We start from the raw sequence: 24,733 nt of genomic DNA on the forward strand, positions 1-24,733 counted from the left end.
ATGTTGTGAGATTATTTGCAGATAAAGGTCTTATTATTCTCCCCTTTAAACTCTCAACATATGTTGTTAACCACCATATGTCAACAGAGATTATGTGTTTAACTCTAAGTTTAAAACCTTTTTCAACACAAATCTGCGTGAAAAAACACCTACAATCAGCTTTAAGGCTTGGCATAGCTGCTAAATGTAACAGAACACTTTAAGATTGCAAGTCTCCTCACGAATTATAACAAGAGCAGACCCTAAAGGCACTGTCTCATGTCACACCGCAACACTTCATATCTCCTCTAATTATAAAAATACTCCACAGTATTAAGCTAATTCAGACCTCTCCCCATACGGCCCCCTTTCCAACAATCTCTGTGCACAACCCAGCGTCTCCTGGACTAGCAGCACGGTGAAAGACAGCATTGGTAACTCCAAGGGAGCTGCAGTCTATAAGAATGAGGCACTGTGGATGAGTGAGCAATAAAACATCAGTTAAGGCCTGACCCTGAATGTGAGGAAGACTTTTGGTTCAACAGGAGTTCTGCTTTATATGTGAGAACTTGCTGGAAAGTCAAGAGGATCTCAGCCAGCAACTGCTTAGGTAGCTGTACGAAAAACTCGAAACTAATTAAGAAGAAGTGATTGATTTCAGGAAACTGAATACTGCACATCTTCATTTTCTTCCTGAACCACAGCTATGGCAGTCATTAAAGTCATTTCTGTATAGAATGGTCCATACAGTACTTCCATGTAATTTACACTTTAGTGATACAACAGAAAAAAACTCAAAGGAAGGCTTTACAATAAAATACAACCAATTGTACTGTGCAATAATAAAGAATTTTGAACAAAAACCTAAATAATTTTAATTACATACACAAATAAGTGTAGAGTAAAATGAACAAGAAATTGAAGCAAATGGACAATTTCAACAATATTTAATTTAAAACTAAACACTTTGGGTCAAATGAAGTAAATAAGCGGCATAAATAAACCAGGGGTTTAATGTTTCTGTCCACCTCCACCTTTATAGATCTTTGGTGTGTGCGGGTGTGTGTTCATTTCTATCTATTCATCATCATCATCATGGGTGTCAAAAAATGGATGTAAATACAATACAATACACAGAACAGAACACAAGTAATCCTCAATATAATACAATAGTACAATAGAAATATTACAAGTACAGAGCAGAATTCAACAGTAGATGATATCATATACAGTGGAACCTCTAGATACGAGTTTAATTCGTTCCAGCACTGAGCTTGTATAGCGAATTTCTCGTATCTAGAACAAACTTCCCCATTGAAAATAATGGAAATCCAGTTAATCCGTTCCGCACCCCAAATATATTAACATAAAAATCAATTTTCCTAACAAATAACACTGATAAATTATATATACTGTAGTCTACCTTTAATAAATAACACTGGTAAATAATATAACTGATTATTAAAAGAATCAAAACAGGTGTCCAAAGTGCAGTAGAGCATTCAATAAATGTTTAAATAAATAATCCTTAAAACAGTTGTGAAGTGGAGGTTTAAAATACACAAGAATAACAATCCTTTAACACGAGGTTAAAACGTCAAAAGGATGCAGTCTTTAAAAAACAGACGACAATCCCCGGTGCTTCTTCTCTGTTAGCGTCTCACCTGCGGGCTCTGCAACAGGCGAGACACTCTTAATGCAGCTGACCTTCTCTACACCGTCCTGCTTCAGCTGTTTGGCTCGCCTGTTCAGCTCACTGTTCAGCTACACGCGAGCCTGCACTCCTGCCCGCCCGCCCGCCCTCCTGCCTGTGCGCGCGCTCTCTCTCTCGATCTCTCTCTCTCTCTCTCTCTCTCTCTCTCTCCTCTTTTACTTCTTCTCCCCCTTAACCGGCTCGTGCTTCTCTATATATGCGGTGAGGACATGGCAGCTGCAGCCCATCAGCCACAGGAACAATCATGGATGTGGGCAGTTTCCCACCTGTGCACTTAAGTGAGAAACGCAGACACCGCAGATCGCGGCTCACAACTGCTACCACGCCCCCTCGCTAAGCTGAGAGCTATACCCACAGCCTGGCTCGTGGCTCGTTACGTGAGCCAATGCTCGCATTTAGATCAGAAATTTTCGCTCATACTTTCCTCGTATTTTGAATTTCTCGTATACAGAGGTGATCGTATCTCGAGGTTCCACTGTAATAGGATTTGGATTTGTTCAGAGTCCTGGAGACCTCTGCCATCAAGTTGCCACCCCTATTGGCCATTCCACAGCCGAGTCAGCGCTGGGCCAGCCAGTCTGATGAAAGGACCCCTCTACTCAATGATTCCAGAGCTCCTCCATCAGAAATGACTTTTCCTTTGGCAGACAAACAGCAAACTCGTGTTCTTTAGAGCAGGGGTCCCCAACCACCAGTCCGTGACCCACTACCGGGCCGCAGCCGTCTGACAGCCGGGCCGCGAGAGAACTGCCGGCAATGGAGACTCACTCAGACTTTTCAGAATGCTTGGTGGGCGGGGCTTTGCAGCGGCGCAGAGAGAGGAGAGAGACCGAGGTGAGAGAGTATTACAACAAAGTTATTTTTACGGTCCCGACAGTTTCTCCATATGACACGAGACTATAGAAATCTCGTTACTACGAAGTACATTCAGCAGATGCTTTCATTACAACGAGGTGACCTTGAAATGCTTGAATGAATCATCCACAGAGCAGTTAGATCTGTGGTCGCAGCTCAGTTGTACACATTTAGGCTACACAACGATCCCCAAACAGAAACATTGTAAAAAAAAATTCTTTCTTTGAACTTTCCTCGTACTGTTTTTTTTTTTTTTTTGATGTTTTTGTTTTCTGTGGTTTTCAGTGATATCTTTTGCTTATTGCTTGTCAACATCTGAAAAACATCCATTGGAATTTAACTCATTGTCACCCTCCTACAGAAACGGCAGACACGAAAAAAACGATAACAGTGTTAATGTTTGTGATGTGCAGTCTGTTGGAATGGCAAATGCAAAGCATATGTTATATGCAAAAAAAGAAGAAAAAAAAAGAAATAATAGAAATGTTATGTAAATTGTGTATAAAACTGCCCCCCCCCCACACTGACCGGTCCGTGGAAAAATTTGCATCTAATAAAGTGGTCCTTGCTGTCAAAAAGGTTGGGGACCACTGCTTTAGAGTATGTCTGTGTGTCCAGCAATCTGATTGGTCAGTTTGGATTTGGTGATGCGATGAAAGAGGAAATGTGAGTACAAGGAGGAGTAACAGCATGGGAGGCCTGTGGAGGGTCATTTTCAAAGATGTCAAGTATAAACGCAGACAATATGCGAGAAAGTGGCCTTAAAAATAATTAGAGTCTGAGAAGCAGGCTTTATGGGAATATGCTTGAGAGACTCTGCTCCGGAGAAGAATTGTTAACACACACGCAAATAGAGAGGAAACTAGCTGGAAGTGCAAATAGGGCAAGAGGGAGAATCATTTAAAAATATTTGCCATTACCTGTCTTCAACAGGTAGCATAGCTACTAATTAAATCAAATATGTATCTCAAAAACTACTGTTGCAAAAATTTTTCTAAATTTATAGGCCAGGTCCCATGACTAAATGGAGCAGACTGCAAACATCTGATTAACTTTAAACAATTTTAATGACAGTTATCGTTGGACGCAAGTCAAACTGTTTTTGAAGGATACAGCGATAAGTAGCGGACTAAAATGGACCAAAAACAAAAGGACTTCAGTGTGCAGCAAGTGTTACACGATGAAATGTTTGAAAAAGATAGGTCAATTTTTTGAAAAATTATCATTGTACATAGGTCTTGGCGTTCAGGTATGATATCTCAGAAATCACTTGTTTTGTAATATTCCATATTTGCTAAGATGTAGTCTATCAGGAGCGCTACAAAAGGCAAAAAAAAACACATAATAAACCAATTCAAAGAGAAAATACTTAAGCCAGGTACAGAGCCCTGACCTATACAGAACATTCACAGTATTCGTTGTTTCCTTTGTTTTGTTTTACAACATTTTAATGACCTCATGCTGAACATTCTTGTCACAGTTGCATTTAAGGACCCTTTCATTGTTGCATTTCGACACTGTATCAGACACGGCATATTTCAGAGCTAGGGGCTGCAGAAGATGCTTTGTCTGTATTTTATTTAAATAAAAGAATTAATAAGACACGTTTCTCATTCATAAATGTAAGGCTCTCAACAAAGCATTCAAGGCTAAGATATCTGGCTGGTCCCTAACAAAAGTTCACTTGATCAAGTGACCCTCATTGGTTCAAAGGGTACAATTTCAGTTTAGCATTTTCAGATCTCTGCCAGCTAAAAAAACAAACAAACAACTAGTAATGTGTTCTATTTTTAACTTAGAAACACACTCTCAGTTATCATATTGCAAAATAAAATAAAGTATATTAGTAACAGATAGATATACCTACACAATGGCTGATTTTCATGTATGATTCCCTACTATATATCTGTTAAGGAGGAGTGAAATTTATTATTCAGATATATGATGGCCAGTTTATTAGGTCCAGACACTCCCTCAAATAGCAACCCATTAGATGCAGACATGATCAAGAGATTTAATTGTTGTTTGGATGTATGATCCAAGGGACTCTGACCATGGCTTGATTGTTGGGCAAAACATAGCGACTGTACAATGTGAAATACTGATGACCTTGCAAAATTTTTGCTCACTACAATCATTAGAGTTTGCAGAGGATGGTGCAATAAAGAAAAGCATCCAGTTGAGTGACAGTTCTGTGGTCAGAAACATTGCAAGAGGTCAGGGGAGAATGGGCAGCATTGTTCAAGATAAAAGAATTCCAGTAAAAAAAAACTCAAATAACTCGGGCAGATGTAGCCTGACATGACAAATCTTGATTTTTTTCTACAATATAATGATGGTACTATAAGAATTTGGTATAAACTTTATGGATCTCTCATGCCTTGTGTTATTAGACAGACAGACAGATACTTTGTCACCAAAACAAATTTCCAAATTTGACCTGTGCTTTTGCAGACTATAATTTTTGGCTCCCATTTATCATTTTCTAGCTATTTTCAATCTTCTTGTATTAATCTTCAAACACCTGGTGTCTGATAACATGAACAATGTTTTGAGCACCTTATTGCATGTGTCTGTAGTTCTCTGTGTAAAGAAAAACTTCCTAGTTTTTGTGCGAAAGTTACCCTTAACAAATTTCTAACTGTGTTCCCTTGTTCTTGATGAACTCATTTTAAAGTTACCGTCTCGATCCACTGGACTAATTCCCTTCATAATTTTAACACTTCAGTCGTGTCACCTGTTAAGCTTCTTTTGCTTAAACTGAAAAGACTTGTCTCTTTTAATCTTTCCTCATAACGCATCCCCTGTAGCCCTGGAATCAGCCTACAGTAGTTGTTTTTCTCAGGACTTTCTCTTATGCTGCTATGTCTTTTTTGTAGCCTGGAGACCAAAACCACACACAGTACTCCAGATGAGGCCTCACCGATGCATTATAACGCATAAGCATTGTGAATTTTGTGAATTTCCCATTGGGATTAATAAAGTATCTATCTATCTATCTATCTATCTATCTATCTATCTATCTATCTATCTATCTATCTATCTATCTATCTATCTATCTAAGCAGAACCTCCTTGGACTTGTACTCTATACAACATGCTATATAACCTACCATTCTGTTAGTCTTCTCAATGGCTTCTGAACACAGTTGATAGTGTAGCGTCCACTACAACACCTAAATCCTTCTCATGAGGTATACTCTCAATTGTCAGACCTCCCATTGTGTATTCAACTCTAACATTTTAACTTCCTATGTGTAATATTTTACATTTACTTACATTAAATTGCATCTGCCACAAATCTGCCCAAGCCTGTATGCTGTTCAAGTCCTCTGTGATGATTTAACGGATTCCAAATTATCTGCCACACCACCTATCTTGGTTATCATCTGCAAACTTAATCAGCTCGTTAATTATATTCTTTTAAAAATTATTTGTGTACATTACAAATAACAGCGGAGCTAGCACTGAGCCCCGTGGAACACCATTCTTAACATAGATATGCGTCTAGATATGTGTACTGAATAAAGCAGACATTTAACAAAAATGAAAGTTCTTTATTTTGAAAGATTTTTCCCTTATTGGGTGAAGGTGTCACCTGGAAAGTTGGAAATCTAAAATCTGACCTCGTTTTATAGGAAGTACAGAGACCAGCAAAAAAACAACACTGATTTTCTATAAGGGTGTTTTGATGTTTCTCAAGGCAATAATGCGGATGTTGTCAAACAGGGACTTGAGGGTTAAATGAAAAGGCGGCTGCTATGTGGATCACGAGCTGGTAAACTGCATTTAATCAGACGTGAAATTAAAAAGCTGCCTTTCAGTGTGTGTGCGTGTGTGTGTGTCTGTCTAACCCCCAACCATGCACATTAGTGAGCGCATAAGCTCAGACAGTCTGATCAGGATCAAGTCTTAATCAGTGCAGTGAGGCCTGAGGCTCATTAGACAATCAGATTTGTAAAACTTGCACTCACTTTGTGTTTGATTGCAGAGCTTTAATTAAAAAAAAAAATTTGGTTTTAAAAGTAAAGCAAAAAAAAAAAAAAAAAAAAAAAGGTGCAACTCATTAAGAAAACTATTTGGTACAAGAGCCAGGGGTATAATAAACTTTGATAAGGAAACCTTTTCATTCATTTATTTATTTATTTTTCAGAACCTGCTTATTTACATTCTCTATCACATGTGTGTCCCCCATCATTGGGTCATAAAGCTGTAACCAACCTTGGATGGGATGCCAGTCCATGAAGTGGCACAATCACAAGCACACACCAATGGACTTGCATGAATTAAACTAATTTGGTGCACATGGAGTATGCAAACTCCACAAAGAATGTAAAAAGATGACTAAATAAGCATTTCTGTAGGAGCATATGCACCCTGTTCGGGTCAAGAGGAAGTATCCTAAACCTCTCCCAGGTGGTTCTGGAGAACAGAGCTAAACAAAATGATTCAGTCCTTGCAGATATCCTTGTGCCATCAGTCTTTTCCTATAAAGCTCATTCCATGGTCACTGATCTGCTTGCGGAATGTTAAGAGGCAACTTAATAAAATGAGCTCCTTCCCAGTCCATCTTGCCAGTGACCTGCCTCTACTGCAAAGAATCTTGGTGTCATTTTTGATTCCTCCCTTTCTTATTCCGCCCACATAAATCACATTAAGAAGCTTTAATACTTTCACTTCCATAACATATCCCGTGTTTGTTCCTTCCTCTCCTTTTCTAATGCTGAGAAACCTGTCCATGCTTTTATCACATCCAACATCGATTATTGTAATTCCCTACTGGCAGGTGCCCCTTCTAATCTTATATCACAGCTCCAGTTTTTTCAAAACTCAGCTGCAAGAGTCCTTACTCGAACCAGCAGCAGTGACCACATAATACCCATCCTGCTCCGTCTTCACTGGCTCCCTATGTCTTACAGAATCGAATATAAAATCCTACTAATATCCTACAAAGCCTTAAACAACCTTGCGCCAAACTACATTAGTGACCTTCTCCATCACTATGTGACTGTCATCCCACTAAGGTCCTCTGATTCTGGCAATCTTGTTGTGCCCCACACTAATCTACACTCCATGGGTGACAGGGCCTTCAGCTGTATAGCGCCCAGACTCTGGAATGACCTACCAAAATTAATTAGATCAGCTGACTCCATGAATTCTTTTAAAAAACAACTTGAAACTCATCTGTTCAGGAAGGCTCTTAGCTCTACTTGACTTTATTACCCTTCTCTCAGTTTACCTCTCTGTCAAGATGCTCATGTAACCTGTGTGTGTGTGCGAGACCATCAATTATGTTGTCTGTTAGGCTTTTCTCTGAATTACTATCTTACACTTCTTTATTTGTTTATCTGGTTTAGTACAATGCTATATACTGTATACCCTGCCGTTCTTTCTTAAACTCTGTGAAGTGCCTTGAGCATGGGAAAGGCACTATATAAATAAAATGTATTATTATTATTAAGAGGCAGACGTAGTGCAAACTAGCTAACTGACGGGTGTTGTATGTTCAGGTTTTGCATTAAAAGTTGTGAATAAATCTGTAGGTAGAACAGGATTTTACAAGAACACTGAAATATTATCACTTAAAATAAAAATTAAAAAAAACAGCACAGTATACAATACCTAAGCCCAAATAAAAAAAGTGATGTGTGGGAGGCTCACAAACCACGAGTGGACCTTGTAGAGTATGTCAGTTCATAGAGACAAACATAACGGAGCCTGCGGTACATTCTAATGTGTAGGGGTGGGGTAGGAGTTAGGGGCAAGAATCCACTCACTGAAAATTTGGGTAAGTCGTAGATGTCACTAGAAGGCATCACAGATCAGAAGTCCGAGTTACCACAACACAATGGTCATCTCACATTCACTACAGCACAATGGCCATCTAAATGCAACCTTCAGGCTTCTTAGATTAGGTAAAGGCTTGCTGACAGAACAATATACTGTATAATTTGAGTTAGGGTGGTATCAATGGACCTGATCTCACCCTCCACCTCCATGTTTCCTGAAGACACGGTTCATTATGGCTCAGAGAGGCAAATGGGCATCGACTTACACCCCTGCACTCATTCCCCTATGCTTAAAAATAAAGAAAGAAGAAGAAGATGTTTTTCAAAGTGACCACTCTGGACCACCCCTGCATGGTTTAAGTAAAATGTACAAAACCCTAAATGCTGAAACTATTAAGAAGCAAAGATAAAACCTTAAGTCGGTATATGATTTACAACTAAGCTAAAAGGTCATGGTTAAAACATGTCTGCCAACAACTTTGGGGACATCTTTCCAAGATTATTCTGTTCCAGCTGCTCTTTCTCGTGATGAACTCCATGTAACAAACAATCCTGAGATGACATTCGGGGCTCTACTCCTGGCACTGCATCTCTTTCCACAACACTCGACTTGTCTTGGCTTGGCTTGTAGCATAAAAAGAATTGGCGGTTCGCCAGACTACTAACTGGAAGAACCGCTCATGTCTCTCGGGGTGGGAAAAGACAGATCTGAGCAGGGTGGCCTCAAGTTGGAAGAGAGGCCAGCACTTCCTGTAAACTCCATAAGCCCAGGAATAACTTGGATGACATAACTTATCCACGGCTGCTGTTACATAACTGCTGAGCAATGTCAAAGCATGTTTGCCATCTTTTGGGAGTTCATCAATTAGATTAGAACGGCTACTGCACCAGGACAAGACAGCTGGCAAATGACACTCATTCATTCATTCAATTTGAACAACATGAGAGAGACACCGGATAGGTGGGGTATTTCAGAAAACATGTAACTGAAGACTGCTGCTTCTGGCTGGCACCATTCTCTTCTCTATTGTTTCAGGGTCAACAAAGCGATAAATGAAATTACATATACTTGTATTCTATACATATACATACTGTATGTATTTTAAAATGACTTCATCAGGAACACGTGGAAACAGTTGGAAACTTGTTAAGGGGAAATTTCACACAAACGGGAAGTTTTTCTTCTCACAACGAATGACAGACACTTGGGGTAAGTGACCAAGTAGTGTAGTAGACAGTAAGACGTTGGGGAATGACAACGTGAAGTAGGGATTTTAGGAATTTTTGGAAACGTATTAAAAATAAAAACCTGAAATATCACATTGACACAAATATTCAGACCTTTTGCATTAACACTTGAAATATGGCACATATCTGTCCATAGAATGTTCAATTTATATAGAGCAAAAAACAAGCCATAAGGTCAAAGGAACTGCCTGCAGAGCTAGAGAGACAGGATTGTGTTGGGGCACAGATTTGGGGAAGGGTACATAAAAAAATTCTGCAGCATTGATGGCTCCCCTTGACGCTTAGAACAACCATGACTCTTCCTAGAGCAGAGCAATTATGGGGAGAAGAGCTTTGGTAAGAGAGCTGACCAGGAACCGGATGGTCACTATGGTCGAGTTTCAAATAGCTTGTGTAGAGATGGGAGAAACTTCAAGAAGGACGACAACACTACAACACTCCTCTAAATGTGGACGTTGTGACACAGTGGTTAAAATTTATTTATTCATCAATCAATCAGTTTCAATCACTGTTTCATAACATAATACTCTCACACCCGTGTAATCCAATTCAGGGTCACAGGGAGTTGGAGAATATTTGAACAAAAATGGAGGCAAGGGAGAAACTTGCCACCCATGCTCTGCATTCCCCAGTTAACCTAGCTGGCATGTCTTTGTGATGTGGAAGGAAAACCCAAGGACTCGAAGCAACACCCCGCCAGGTCTGGGGATGACGTGCAAACTCAACAAGGACAGTCCTGGGACCAGAATTTGCGCTCAGACCTCCTGTGGTATAAATAGATTATCTATTAGATAGATAGATAGATAGATAGATAGATAGATAGATAGATAGATAGATAGATAGATAGATAGATAGATAGATAGATAGATAGATAGATAGATAGATAGATAGATAGATAAGGCACTATATAATAGATAGATAGATAGATAGATAGATAGATAGATAGATAGATAGATAGATAGATAGATAGATAGATAGATAGATAGATAGATAGATAGATAGATAGATACTTTATTAATCCCAAGGGGAAATTCACATACTCCAGCAGCAGTATACTGATACAAAAAACAATATTAAAGAGTAATAAAAATGCAGGTAAAAACAGACAATAACTTTGAATAATGTTAACGTTTACCCCCAGAAGAAGCAATGCACTCTGCAGTTCAATTTAAACATTTTATAAATATAATAAAGCAAGTTAAGTCTCGTTACTCTTAAAGACCAATTCTCCCCACATCTAAAAGCTTGTCCAACATCACTTTCTAAAATACTCAAGTTGCCATCAAAAACAGTTACACTTCCTCTTATGTGTCCACAGCCTACATATAAAAACTGACCTTCAACATGATAGTACTAACTAAAAACAAATCAGAAAGCAAATAGAAATTAAAGAAACTGGACTTCCTTTTAACAGAAATACATAAAAGGGACATCTTGCTGCTATCCACACAGTACACATTTGGCTCACATTTCCACATCTGAAGCAGAGAACAGAATAATACATATATATATATTATATATTCACACACGCACAGACTCACACATTACAGCTCACATTTCATGCTTGAAAATACTGATGATGCTATTTTTCCATAATCTTAACAGCATTTCAAATATCCTTACATGTATCCAGCATGAGGGCAGACACGAGACTGCAGATGTTCAACTATAAACATCTGGCTGCTATAGATTATGCAGATAGACTACGACTTCCCCCATATGGAATAGATTACCACCCAGGATCACTGGTAATTAAGGATTAAGGATCTGTGATATACATGAACACTCGACAACATGCAAGAAACGAGTATTATCCCAGCATTAATTATTATTTATGTAGTAGTTATTTCAGTAGGGAACCCAACACAGTCTCAAGCAGTCTGGTAGACATTAGGACTTTAGGGACCTTTAAAACTTGACGTTATGTTATTTTGGAAGAATTAAACGGACAGGACTGGAGAGCTCTGTTGGGCTGAATGACCTAGTTGGTGTCAGATGTGGTGGTTTTAGCATCTAAGAAACAGCTGACTTGCTGGGATTGAGCGAGTGGCAGTTCTGTGAGTGAAAATGCCTTATTAATGAGAAAGGTCAGAGGAGAATGATAGAACTACTCTAAGGTGACAGAAAGGCCACAAATACTCAAAATACAGCTCTTGACAACAACACTGTGCTAGTCAATGGGAATATTGACCATCTCCCCACTGGGCATATAAAGATGGACCTTTAACATCTCGTCACAGTGTGACCTAATTTTTGTTAGGCTGAGGTTGTACCACCTGGTTGCCCACTAATATTAACCCAATACAGCAAAGCTGGGCATGATCTTGGATTCTGTTAACACTATTCACATGGCATGATTTTAGATAACAGTAGAACTATTATTCAAAAGAAAACTACATCAGACTATTGATGCAAAAAACGTCATGTGATATCTCTAGGCCGGGGGTTCTCAATCTTTTACCTTAACATATCACCTCCAGGAACTCAAATGTTTTGAAGTACTAATGTTTTTCTATCTTAAATTGTTAAGTACTGGACACTTACTATAAGTAGAAGAAGACATTATATTTATATAGCACTTTTCTCAGTACTCAGAGTGCTTTACATAATGAAAGGGAAACCACTTCAGCCACCACCAATGTGCAGGATTCACCTGGATGATGCAACGGCTGCCATTCTACATCAGTATGCTCACCACACATTAGTTATTAGGTGGTGAAGGGATCAGAGAAATGGTTAGCCAGTTAGGGTCAGGAGATGATTAGGGGTCCAGAAATAACAGGCTTTGGTGGACAATTTAGCCAGGAAATTGCAAAGCACCCTGCTATTTACAAAGGATGCCCAGGGATGTTTTATGGCCACAGAGAGTCAGGACCTCGGTTTTACGTCTCATATTAATGACGGTGTCCCCATCACTGCACTGAGACATTGAGATTCATACAAAGACCACAAGTAAAGCACCCACTGATGGCCTCACCAATGTCATCCTAAGCTGTTTCTAGATGGTTTCCCACCCAAGAACTAGCCGAGTCCAGATATGCTTAACTTCAGGTGAACTGCCTGTTCTGAAGGGCAGGCGGTATGGCTGCTCGTTATGCAGAACTAAACGTGGTATTTCTTTAATCTCCACCTCCCTAATATTTCAAATTAGAATTTTAACAAGGACAGACAGACAGACAGACAGACAGACAGACAGACAGACAGACAGACAGACAGACAGACAGACAGACAGACAGACAGATAGATAGATAGATAGATAGATAGATAGATAGATAGATAGATAGATAGATAGATAGATAGATAGATAGATAGATAGATAGATAGATAGATAGATAGATAGATAGATAGATAGATACTTTATTAATCCCAAGGGGAAATTCACATACTTCTGTGTGGCTCTTATGTTTTTTAATTTTCCTTTCATGTGCCAAATGTTTTTTAATGATTATTTTCCATGTAAAAACAATTAAAAGCAGCCTAAAATTTAAATACTTTACATTTAAAAAGTAAAAAGATCAAAAGAAAGAGAAAAATAACTCATTAAGTTAAATACAACTTGTGGTCAAAAAAGGAGAAAAATAACTCACAAATGGTTCCAAGTCAATGTAAATGGCAGCGCAGCTCTGCTTTGACCCTCTGTCTATTCCTGCATTTCTTTCTTTAAGGAAGGACAAAGATTGCCAAATATTGGCGACTCTGTCTGGAACAAAGATTTCCACTGTTAATTCATATTAATAACACTAAAAGGAACTGTCAGATACATGTACGTTGATATAATTGTTAACATTCGTCTTTCTTCCTTACTGTATGCACTTGTCTGCCAATTTCTAAAAGTGCTCTGAAAATGATGATCCAGCAAGCAAGTTTACCAAAACTAAAAATCCTGTAAGATTATGGGAGACGCTTTTCAGATTGCTTGTGCAGGGTTTCAAAATGCAAGACCTCATCTGTTTCTATGCTTTCTTTCACAAAAATCCATCTGGCATTAATCGGCTCAAAGAGGGGGTGAGCGAAAGGGCGTGGTTACCCCGGACCCCACAGGCATGAATTGGCACGGGTGATGAACAGGGAACAGTAGACCAAGGTCGACTGAGTGAGAGATGGGGGCAACTGCAGGAGCACTTAGAGCAGTACAACTGAAATGTAGTCTAGCCTGGAGACTCGGGCCCGGACAGTGTTTAACTAACGGTCCTCATTAAGGCCACCCACCCTTTTTATATTTAAATTTGGGTTTTCCTTGTGTAGCACCTGACAGCTGCTCATGTAACACACCAGCAGCACTAGTCCTTATCTACAGTTTCACAGAACTACTTTCATGCAACAAATGCAGAACAGAATGCAGAATGCAGAATGTTCAGTTATGTTTATTTAAAAACTACATTAGGAAATTTAATGACAATTGTGTAACTTTTTTTTTTTTTTTTTTTAAAAAAAGAACTTCAACCAAGTAGGACTGACACAGCCTGCCCAGTTTAAAAACCATTTTCCTAGAAAGCAGACAGAACAGGGGCCCAAGGATAGGGTGAGTTGGGAGAAGGCACACTGGTGCTACACCCACCACACAACAAACCACCCAGATTGGGACCCAAGGACAGGGTCCTCCATTATATAGGAGAAATTTTGTAAAGAATGAGGTGTCTATTTTCTCAAGAGTCAGAATCAAACGTCATAACTCTACAATGACAGGATTGAAAATGTGCATCAAGTGCAATATGCACGCATCCTGTGTAATGACACATGTGCTTTAAAAATGGCCGATGTCTGCTAATAATGCCTTATGAAAGCCTAGAAATTTGTCTATTTATCTCTGACTTTAACTAAAATTTGGAACTGAGGCCCACGACAGAAATAGATTTTAATATTTTGGGGGAATATGTGTTGTTTTACAAACTGGATCAGTTTTGGACGCTATTCATAGGGGCAGCTTCTTGGCGCTGTGTTCACTGTCTTTGTGGAGTTCGTACCTACTCCCTTGTACCTGTATAGGTTTGGTGCCCAGGTACTTCATTTTGAGGTTTACTGGCAATTCTGAACTGGTGAAATCGAAGTAAATGGAGGGTGTATGTGCACGTTTGCCTTGCCATGGTCTGGTGTCAGGTTCAGGGTTAAGTCTTCCATCAATGCACCCAGTGCTTCCAGGACAGACTCCAGTTCCTTACACCTGAGAACTGAATTACGTTGGCTCAAAAAGATGCTGAATTACTGTTTTATACGGGTGCCACTTGAAGCTGGAGCTTCTCGGATCACTCTGTTACCTTCTTGTGCGCTTACGCAAGCGGCCTCCATTTATCGACTCCTTTTAGAATTACGTCAAGCCTGACTTTTGCAGTTCATCCGTTTGCTTGAACTCTTGAATTCTACTTGAATAGCTCGAGTCATCTGCTTTGAAGCTCTGAAGACAGCTGTTGTGCCTTTCCTTGGTCTTCATTAAAAAAAAAAAAAAAAAAAACACGAAAGGATTATGGTCCTCTCTTTCGTCATCTGGAAAGCTGATCTGCACAGCTACTCTGAACTGGTGCTCTTGCCATTCTCTGCAAATACATTTATAGCACTTCATAGCCAATTAAAATATTCCTGTCTTTTTGTGGCAACACCCCCACACACACTTGCTGAAAGATGTGGCACATTATGGTAAGAGGTCAAGTCACCTCAGAAGATTACGATGAAGCTCCATTGCAGAAACACAAACCTTAGGGGTCTATGGGCTTTTGAAGGTCACTTCTCTCCCCCTCTCTCTCTGTCACTTTCTTTTTGTCTTGCCATTTAATGCATCCCTCTCTTCAACTGTTGTGGAATTAAACCTAAAATCTTGCCATGAATAAAAATTCTTGGTTGCTCTCTACAACTTCATTCATTATGCAGCACTGAAATTGCATGACAATCGTAGTTTATGGAAATGAACAAATGGTATGAATAAGAATAAGAATAAGAATGAGCGCCCATTTGCTTTTGCCAGTGACCAGGACAAGTCATAGCTAACAATATACTGCAGCACACACTCATGAAAAAGAATTAATTATTTATAAAAATCACAGATTTCTACATACTTCTAATGTCTAATTAAATGTTAAATGAAGCACATTACAGTTTCAGGCACTTAATCATAATTTGAGAAGATAGCTAGGGCTGCGAATGATCATTGCTTGACTACGTTACAACTAATCTTATCCATTGTAAGATTAATTTACTGCAAGTTTGCATTTGGAAATTCAACCTGATTGCTGAATTGCAACAGCTAATACAGACTCACTTTGAGATAAGTTCTTCATTTAAATTGATACACGAGGACAGTATTTAAGCTACATATCAGAGTGCTTTACCTCCTGAAGTAGGACAGACATATTTAACAAAACTGAAGTGTGCTAAACGTAGAACATTATGGGAATATTTAATTCAGAGTATCCGAGTTTGTTGCAAACTGTGAAATGCTGTGCTGAAATATAAAAGCAACTTGTTTACTTACGGCATAGAAAGACTGACAACACTAGAAAAACTAATCAATAGTACACAGAGATTGTGCACAATGATGGAACGAGACATGCTACTGACAAACATGGTTGATGGTTAAGGATTTTGGTAGCTAATCGGTTATCTTAAGCCAAGATAACACACTCCTTCACGTGGCACGGTCACCAGGCATACAGAAAAACATTTTACATGAAAACCCAGCCAGCCACTGCCAGTAAGCTCACAATCACAGCTAAATTTTGAACTGCACTAACAAGCATGTGTTATATCATAATAACATACAGCTACACAGATAATGTCTGACAGATCAAATTGTTGGGACTAGTATACAGACCCAAAATATTCCAGCCAGACACGGAGCTTCCAGCCAACAGTCGCTACAGACAGAAGGACTTGAGATCATGATTGTAACATAGGCGGCGCTGGACTTCAAACATGGAAGCCTGCTGCTACATTTAAAGAAGATGTCCCATCTCTAGACCAGGGAGAGATCTCCCTTTGCCAAGATGGAAAACATCTTTATTAACTTCTTATATTAGCAATTCAAAAGTCCCAGTTTCACTACTAGCAGACAGCAATAAGCAGCGTCACCAGAAAGCAAATTTGTAGACTGTGATAAATTATGTGCTCCCTAAGGTTCAGCCTAAGTAACAACCCAGAAGCACATGGGAGCAGGGCCTGGGTGAGGTGCCAGCCTGACTTGGCACACTAGGAAGTTGTCCCAGAAGCAAGCGGGGCAATCCTCCCTTTATTGGTCATCAAGACATATAACCTAAAAGTCCCAGGTTCGCTTAGCCGTGACACAGAGTGTATTCCTGAACTGAGACAAAGAAAATGTACAAAAACCAGGGGCTCCTAATTCAACCACCCCATGAATCGATCCCTGATAGTATGTTTCACTCACACTCTACTATAATGAATAACCTACCAAAGTATCAAAGACATTGCAAGTCGCTATAACAACATGCCCCGAGTTCTCGGCCTTCACACAAAACTGACTCTCAAACAGGCTGATATGCTCCTATCCCTAGACAAAAAAAAAGGATAAAACATTTTTTGGCAATGCAAACGGCCACATTTCAATTAATGTGTAAAAAAAAATTGAAAACGAACAAAAGAAAAGGCTGGAATTTTCTCTGACCACTAGAATTAAAGAGGATTTAGATCCTTCCTCATTATCACCATGGTCTGAACTTCTGCAAAACTGTTGCAACCGCATTGACTCATTGGTCTACCCTGTCATGCATGAACATCAGAGGATCACAATCCGGGTGCATCTAAGGTATGTAAAATGACTTCGACACTAACAATGCCACCCCTCTTTCCATCAACAGTACCAAGACAATGCCCTATGAGGGCAAGTGAGTCGATCCCTTCCAGTCAAAGTCTTATAAAGCCCGGTACATTTTGTATCGAGCAGAGCGAAGGACAGAGCTTCTCCAAGTCCACACCTGCTAAAGAGAGCCACTTAATCTTTGCCTCGAGAAGCTATTTTGATTTTCTTGTTTTATCAACATTGTGTTACGCCAACATGCACCGGTTTTGTTAATTAAACTGGACAGCCCAACATTTCTTCTGGAGTCAGCAACTCCCTCGCCCGATGACAACCCTCACCCGTGAACCAGCCCCTAAAGTACCTGCTATACCTTACTTAAATGGAGCAGGTCACCAGCAACATTCTACTACTTCTACACTTTTTTCCTCCACCACTATTTCCACCTAAGTGTTAAGAATCGGCTCTAAATCAAACAGTTGACAATGTACAGACAGAAATAAACAAGAGACTGAAACATTAAAGTAATACTCCTGTGCATTTAAAATAGGTTGGACATGACGTAGCCCAGAGTTTTAACTTTATGTGCATCATCCAGCAGCACATCTGACTTCCAGACTTAAACATAACATCTGGAGATAAACGCCCTCCACTGTCTCCATTGCCTACTACGAAGTGTCTGCATCAAATTCAAAACCTTATGGATGCCTTTCTGTGCTGCTAGACAATTCATAATCATGGCATATTTACCAGCCTTGACTTGTATGATTAATTGATAAGGATTACACCTCTGGCTGCAGAGTCATGGCATACAGTAGCTTTCCTATTACAATTAGAATGGTTTTTCAACGTCTAGGCAGCGATTAACTTTCCACCCTATTATAGCTCTTCAGAATGTGAAGTCACGCACATTGAGTATTTAGGATACGATTTGTTTTAATTCTGTACACCTATCAATTTTTAAAAAAAAAACTGGATAGGACTTTTTTTGGAATATTCAAAAACTACATATGGTATCTGTACGATTCTCTCACATTTGTATTCATGCACTTCAGATCTATAAGTAGTTTTCAATAAAATCATTTGGCAAATAAAGAAATAAACATATTTTAAACAAATATAACACAATCACAGCATGTACTGAAACATACAAGTCATGTTCATATAATGTGAAAAAAAACACATGCAGTACTCTAGGAGATTTTTGATTAAGCTCAAAGGACATTTCATTTGCATCTTGCAGTATGTCCTGCTACATGTATTTAATCATGTATTTCCTCTTTTTCCACTTCTATGTGGCATCGATGTGTCTGATCAACTTTCTCCATACAGCTCAGTCTTGCACCTCCTCACCAATCAAGCCCTTTTCCTTCAGATCTTCCTTGACTTTATCCATCCACCTCCACTTTGGCCTCCCTCACTTTCTCTTCCTCTGTACTTCCATTCTCATCCCCCTTTACCCACATATTCATTGTCACTTCATACCACTTCAATCTACTTCCCTCTACTTTCCCACTTTTGCTGTACCTCTGATTGTCTCATTTCTTATTCTGTCCTTTCTTGCAGCTCCACACATCCATTTCAACTCTCATTTGTGCCGCATCCAACTTCATCTCCTGCATTCCCTTTACTGCCAATGTCTCAGCTCCATAACAACATTGCTGGTCCTGCCACCTTACCTTTAACCCTTACCTTGAATCTTCAATCACTCAATATTCCTGATACCTTCTTCCAATTGTTCCATCCAACCTCCAGTCTGTGGGTTATCTCTGCATCTTGTTTTGTGCCTAGGGCTACCACCATATTTAAATATGTCCACTCTTTTCAAGAGTTCTCCCTGCAGTCTTACTTCTGAATCTTAATCATCATTAAACTTCAAATATTCTGCCCTCTTCCTGTTTATCTTCAACCCTGGATCTTCTAAAGCCCTTCTGCATTCTTCCAACTTCCTCGTTTCTGGTGCTACACAACACAATGTCATCAGCAACAAGCCTGCACCAGGGTACTGGTCTTTTATCCCACGATTCAACACATCCATAACCAGATCAAGAGATAAGGATTTAAACAAGATCCCGGGTGTAGATCTGCTTGAACTGGGATCATATCCTGGACAATCCTCACACACTTCTCTGGTCCTCCTTTTTCTCTCATGTACCTCCAGACCTCTTGACGTGGTCCTTCATCATAAACCTTCTCCAAATCAATAAACAACATACCCAGTCCTTGCTGTTTTTCTCAAAGCTTCTGTATTAGCTGTCTCAATGCAAAGACTGCATCATTTGTTCCTCTCCCTGACATAAAACCAAATTGTTCTTTCCCTATGGTAATATCTTCCCTAAGCCCTCTCTCTATAACCCTTTCCCAAATTTTCGTTTAATCAAATTAAATGAGACAAATAAAACCCACATATACTGCATATATACTCTATGACTAATGTAAAAAATTTGGCAGACCCTGCATATACATTCAGATATCTCCTTCTCTCAGGCTCTGCCAATGTCTTGATAGATAGATAGATAGATAGATAGATAGATAGATAGATAGATAGATAGATAGATAGATAGATAGATAGATAGATAGATATGAAAGGCACTATATGACAGATAGATAGATAGATAGATAGATAGATAGATAGATAGATAGATAGATAGATAGATAGATAGATAGATAGATAGATAGATAGATATGAAAGGCACTATATGACAGATAGATAGATAGATAGATAGATAGATAGATAGATAGATAGATAGATAGATAGATAGATAGATAGATAGATAGATAGATATGAAAGGCACTATATGATAGATAGATAGATAGATAGATAGATAGATAGATAGATAGATAGATAGATAGATAGATAGATAGATAGATAGATAGATAGATAGATACTGTATTAATCCCAAGGGGAAATTCACAATTATAATGAATGGATTTAAGCAAAAGTGAACATACATTCCTCTACCCAAATTGGTGGCATGAAGGTGGTACAGTTACACACACTTCATAGATAAATAACCAAATCAATCACTGAAATGCTCATTCAGCGTCTTACCTGTTACAGATGGGACCCAGTGCTCCTGTGGTATCGCAGAGGCATGGCCAGCAGATATCACTTGTCTCATTTGAGAAAAAGCCATCATCGCATTCAGTGCAGTGCAGGCCACCGTATCCTTCGAGACACTCGCACTGGCCTGTCGTCTCGTTGCACTGGTTTGTGCTCCCTGAACTATTGCAGTTGCATACATCTTCTGTAAGGGAAAAGACAAAGAAAAAAGAATGTGATGATTTAGTATCCAAATTATGCCACACTTGTTATATGGTTCACTTGTAAATAGAATTTTCCTGATCTGCTCAAACGTAAAATTTTATCCAACCTGATTAAGCACTGGCCAAAAGCAAATACTGGATTTTAAACAAACACACAAAGACTTGATTGCAGGTATATGTGATATTGCCAGCCAGGTAATATTTATACATTAAGAAATAAGTGGACCTCTGGTCCTTCCAACATGAAGGTTCAAGCTCTAATAGTTCACAAGTACTGTACCAGCATTATGCTAATCAGCAAATGTCGGAAGTGTAATTATTTTTCTTCCTATCACGTAATCTGCTCAGCAGATGTCACTGCTCTTCTTTTTCCTCCTGTCATGTTACCCCCTCGATCGGTTTGCCTATGCAGGAGGCTGTAAGGAAGACGCAAACACTGATAATATCGTGGAGGTTGATGGTAGTCACATTTTTTGCTTTACCAGCTAGTATTACGTCATAGGCTTTCAATTAAGACCAAGAAAAAGGCTCTAGCTCCAGTGGTTCACAAGTAACTACATGACAGATGGACACAACCCTTAGCATTTTATATAGAGTATGTAGTTAACCTTTTTCACCTACTTCATATAACATGACTTGGCCCAAGGGATATATTATACATATTGTATATACAGCATGTTACTTGTGCTGGACTGCAATAAGCTAAACAGTCATGTTAAACCTGAAAAGAAGAAGCAACAACTGTACAAGAAACCGAGTTACCAACAAAAGTACATGCTGCCAACACAGAGAGGGGTAACTCAGAGCCATCTTAATGTATGAGCACTGGCCGAGGACCCCAGGAGCATAAGGGCCCACAATGTTTCTAATGCCTATGTATGTTTCTGTTTTGCTATCAAAACTTGGATCCCAGTGCACTTCTTTGCCCAGGGGCCTATGGATGCTGGTAAAACAGCTCTGGGATAACTGGAACTATTTTCATTGGCAGCACATCACTGGGCAGAAGCCTGTAAGTTAACTACAAAGCTCTACATAACCTTACCCCCCCTCTACCTCACTCAGCTATTAGCTCCTTACACTCCTTGTCGCTCTCTCAGGTCGTCGAGCAGTAATGTCCTTATATAACTATAAATTATATAAATAAACAGCAAATATATATATGTTTTTGTAACACCCGTGTGATTGTGAGACAAACCTATGGCTCATTTGATAGTAATTACCCTCTGAACCAGGGGTTGGCGCTGTCATCTAAGGCCTCTCTACTATATCCATCTGCAGAGAGAATGACCGAGGGACTGACCTCCAGTGACATCACTTCTGGTATCCGGTCTTCCAATGAGTGTCGCCATCTTGGGAGAGTGTGAAGAGAACCGTCTGAAGAAGACTTTTTTTTGTTTCAGTTTATTTTCCATCAGAATATATGGCAGTCACTTCGGTGCCCCAAACCTTTATGATCTCTCTATTCTTTCACAATATATATATATATATATATTATTTGTAACTACGGAGGTGCCTGATTACTGAATAAGCTGATCAAGAAAGCCAACTGTATTACAGAACTGGCCCTAAATTTAGCATCAGAAAGGACAATGATAGAAATATCAGAGCCATCTTTACCAATGCCACCCATACTCTGCATTGTTCTGGAGTACATTTAGCCACTGGCTCATTCCACCACTTTGTGCTACTGGGGTGCTTTTTTGCCATCAGACTACATAATGCTTCCTCCCACCATGCCCACCTTCACCCCAACCAGTTATAATAGATTCACTGGCACAGGGATGATATTTCTTTATTTTACTGTTTTATTATTATTCTATTGTGTGTTCAGTTCTGGGCCCTGTTCTTGTGTACCAGTTTGCGCCTTTTTCCATTTACTCTTTTGCACTAAGCTTTTATGTTCTGCATTTCTTCCAGAGCAGTGTTTACCAACCATTGTGTTGTCTTGACCCAGTTTTTTACAAGCCAGTCTGTCAGCCACCCACCCCACTTCTGTGAATTTAGCGTGAAGTTCTAAGAAGGAGGAGTGGGGTGGTCCCCCTTGGTGAACTGAGCATGATCGGCAAAGCTTGTGTTAGGGTCTCACATATTCACCAGAGCATCAGACCATTAGATGAATCGCATGTGATTGTCAGTGCTTGATCATCAGAGTGTGGGTTGTGGAGGATTCCAGGATTGACAGTGATCCTCCTGTGATGCTGCCACTGTGAATCGAGGGCAATCATTGAAAAGGTGGATGGGGAAATTGTCCAGGGTCCCCCACGATCCATCTGCAATGCTGCCACTGTGAAACGAACGCTATCATCAAAGAAGGAATTGGGGAGGTCATCCAGGATCGGCCATGGTCCCCCTGCAATACTGCTGCTATGAATACAGCAAGGTTTGTCAGAGCGGTGTGGGGTTTTCCATCCAGGGTCTGCCGCAGCCCATCTGCAATATCACCCACAGGCTGCGCAATGTTATCCCAGAGTAAGAGAATTTCCCTATCATTGCACCTTTCACTTTTCATCTCTATTTGTGCCTTTCACTATAAAATTTATATGAAAAAGCACATCTGATAAAGTGCCTCTGACTGTCTATTACAGTGCACTTCATCTATCTAAACCTACCTCATTTTCATGTTTGTCATATGCCACCCATACTTTGAATTTATTTGCATTTACCCTCTATCCTGTCACCCTGCATTGATTAAGTGCATTTCAGAATGTTAAACTGTTACGTGTTCTCTCTGTACTATAACTATATGATGAAAAATAAAAATGCATACAGTATACATAAATATACAACAGCAAAAACACACACAGGCCAAGAATGATATTCATGTGCTCCACTGCTGAAGTGCAACTGTGAGAAAATACAAAGAGTCTCAACACATAGAAGTTCAAGCAGTTTTAAACTTGCTAGTCTGGTTGGGTCAAGTGTAAAAGCAAATATGAGGACCTGAATGACATCATCACCATCATCTCAGTGTCTTCCCTTGGATCTCACTTTCAGTGCTGCACCTTGTTGCTGTTATAATTTGCATGTTATATGTATATTACTGTTTGTTTGGTGCTGGTGGTGTTGGTGGGAAGAGGATTAAACTTCAGTCAGTTTCACAATTGGTTGAATAATTTCAAAGTTGATTTTTTATTACTATTGTATTTTATTTGTACAATGCCTGCTTGAGTTTGGTCATGTAATCCCATGTGTCACACTTCTGACACCACAACAATGAGATGGTATGAACTTATGATGGCCTTGCATAACTTCATTTGGATTGCTTTCCTGGTTTTGACGCTTCTCTACTCTTATTGACCAAATCTTTTGTTTTACTTTTCATCTCTTGGTCACATTGCTCACCATAATCCTTGGGCATAATATATGTCCTACTATACAGGGTGATTCAAAAAGATCCATCCGATTTCAAAGTGCCATACACCCGTGAGGTGTCTATGACCCAATCACATACCAATTGAAAGAGGGGGTCATAGAGTTTCTGAATGTCGCCAGAGGATGGAGCGCCACCTCATTGGTACCAAGAAGTTCAAGCATTTCTCAATAATAAGCTCCCTCATCACTGGATTGTCCATAAAGGAGCCCACAACCACCATATGTCCCAACTGAAACAGGTAATCTTCTTTGTGTACTTATCCATTGAGAAAAATGCTGAAACTGCCTCATTTAAACAGAAATGTAAAACGTGCAAGAGAATACTCAGAAAAGATGAGCACCTGCTTACACATATGTATATGAACACACACAAACTCGCTTAATCTAAATTAAGGGGGCTGAAGCCTACACCAGAAGTGCTGCGTGAAAGGCAAGAAATACCCTGCAGGGCACCAGTCTATCACAGGGGGCACACGTGCACCCCCACACCCTGTCACGCTGGGAGCCAAGTTAGAGTCACCACTTAACTTAATGTGTACATCTTTTGGATTTGGGGGGAAAACCCCCAGAGACAGAGGGAGATAGTCCAAGCTCCATGTGAACAACGACTGGGTGCAGAATGATTGTTGCCACAAGTTGGGGAAAGCTTAAAAAATATATATAGATGGAAATATTATCAGTCAAAAGATGTATCATTTAGAGATGATCTGACAATTACATATAAAATACATAATACAGTAGTTATAAATTATTATTCTAAATATAAATG

The 24,733-nt window shown here is 39.5% G+C and overlaps 1 protein-coding gene across 1 annotated transcript in view; it reads right to left on the minus strand.

Moving 5' to 3' along the window:
- The window catches only part of LOC114657378 (multiple epidermal growth factor-like domains protein 9), a 425,007-nt gene that overhangs the window by 237,030 nt on the left and 163,244 nt on the right, over positions 1–24,733 (minus strand). The window contains exon 2 of the mRNA XM_028809164.2: positions 20,378–20,573. Coding sequence (XP_028664997.1) covers positions 20,378–20,573 — 196 coding nt within the window. The remainder of the gene's footprint in view (positions 1–20,377; positions 20,574–24,733) is intronic.

This window comes from Erpetoichthys calabaricus, chromosome 9 (assembly GCF_900747795.2).
Source record: "Erpetoichthys calabaricus chromosome 9, fErpCal1.3, whole genome shotgun sequence".
Lineage (NCBI taxonomy): Eukaryota > Metazoa > Chordata > Cladistia > Polypteriformes > Polypteridae > Erpetoichthys > Erpetoichthys calabaricus.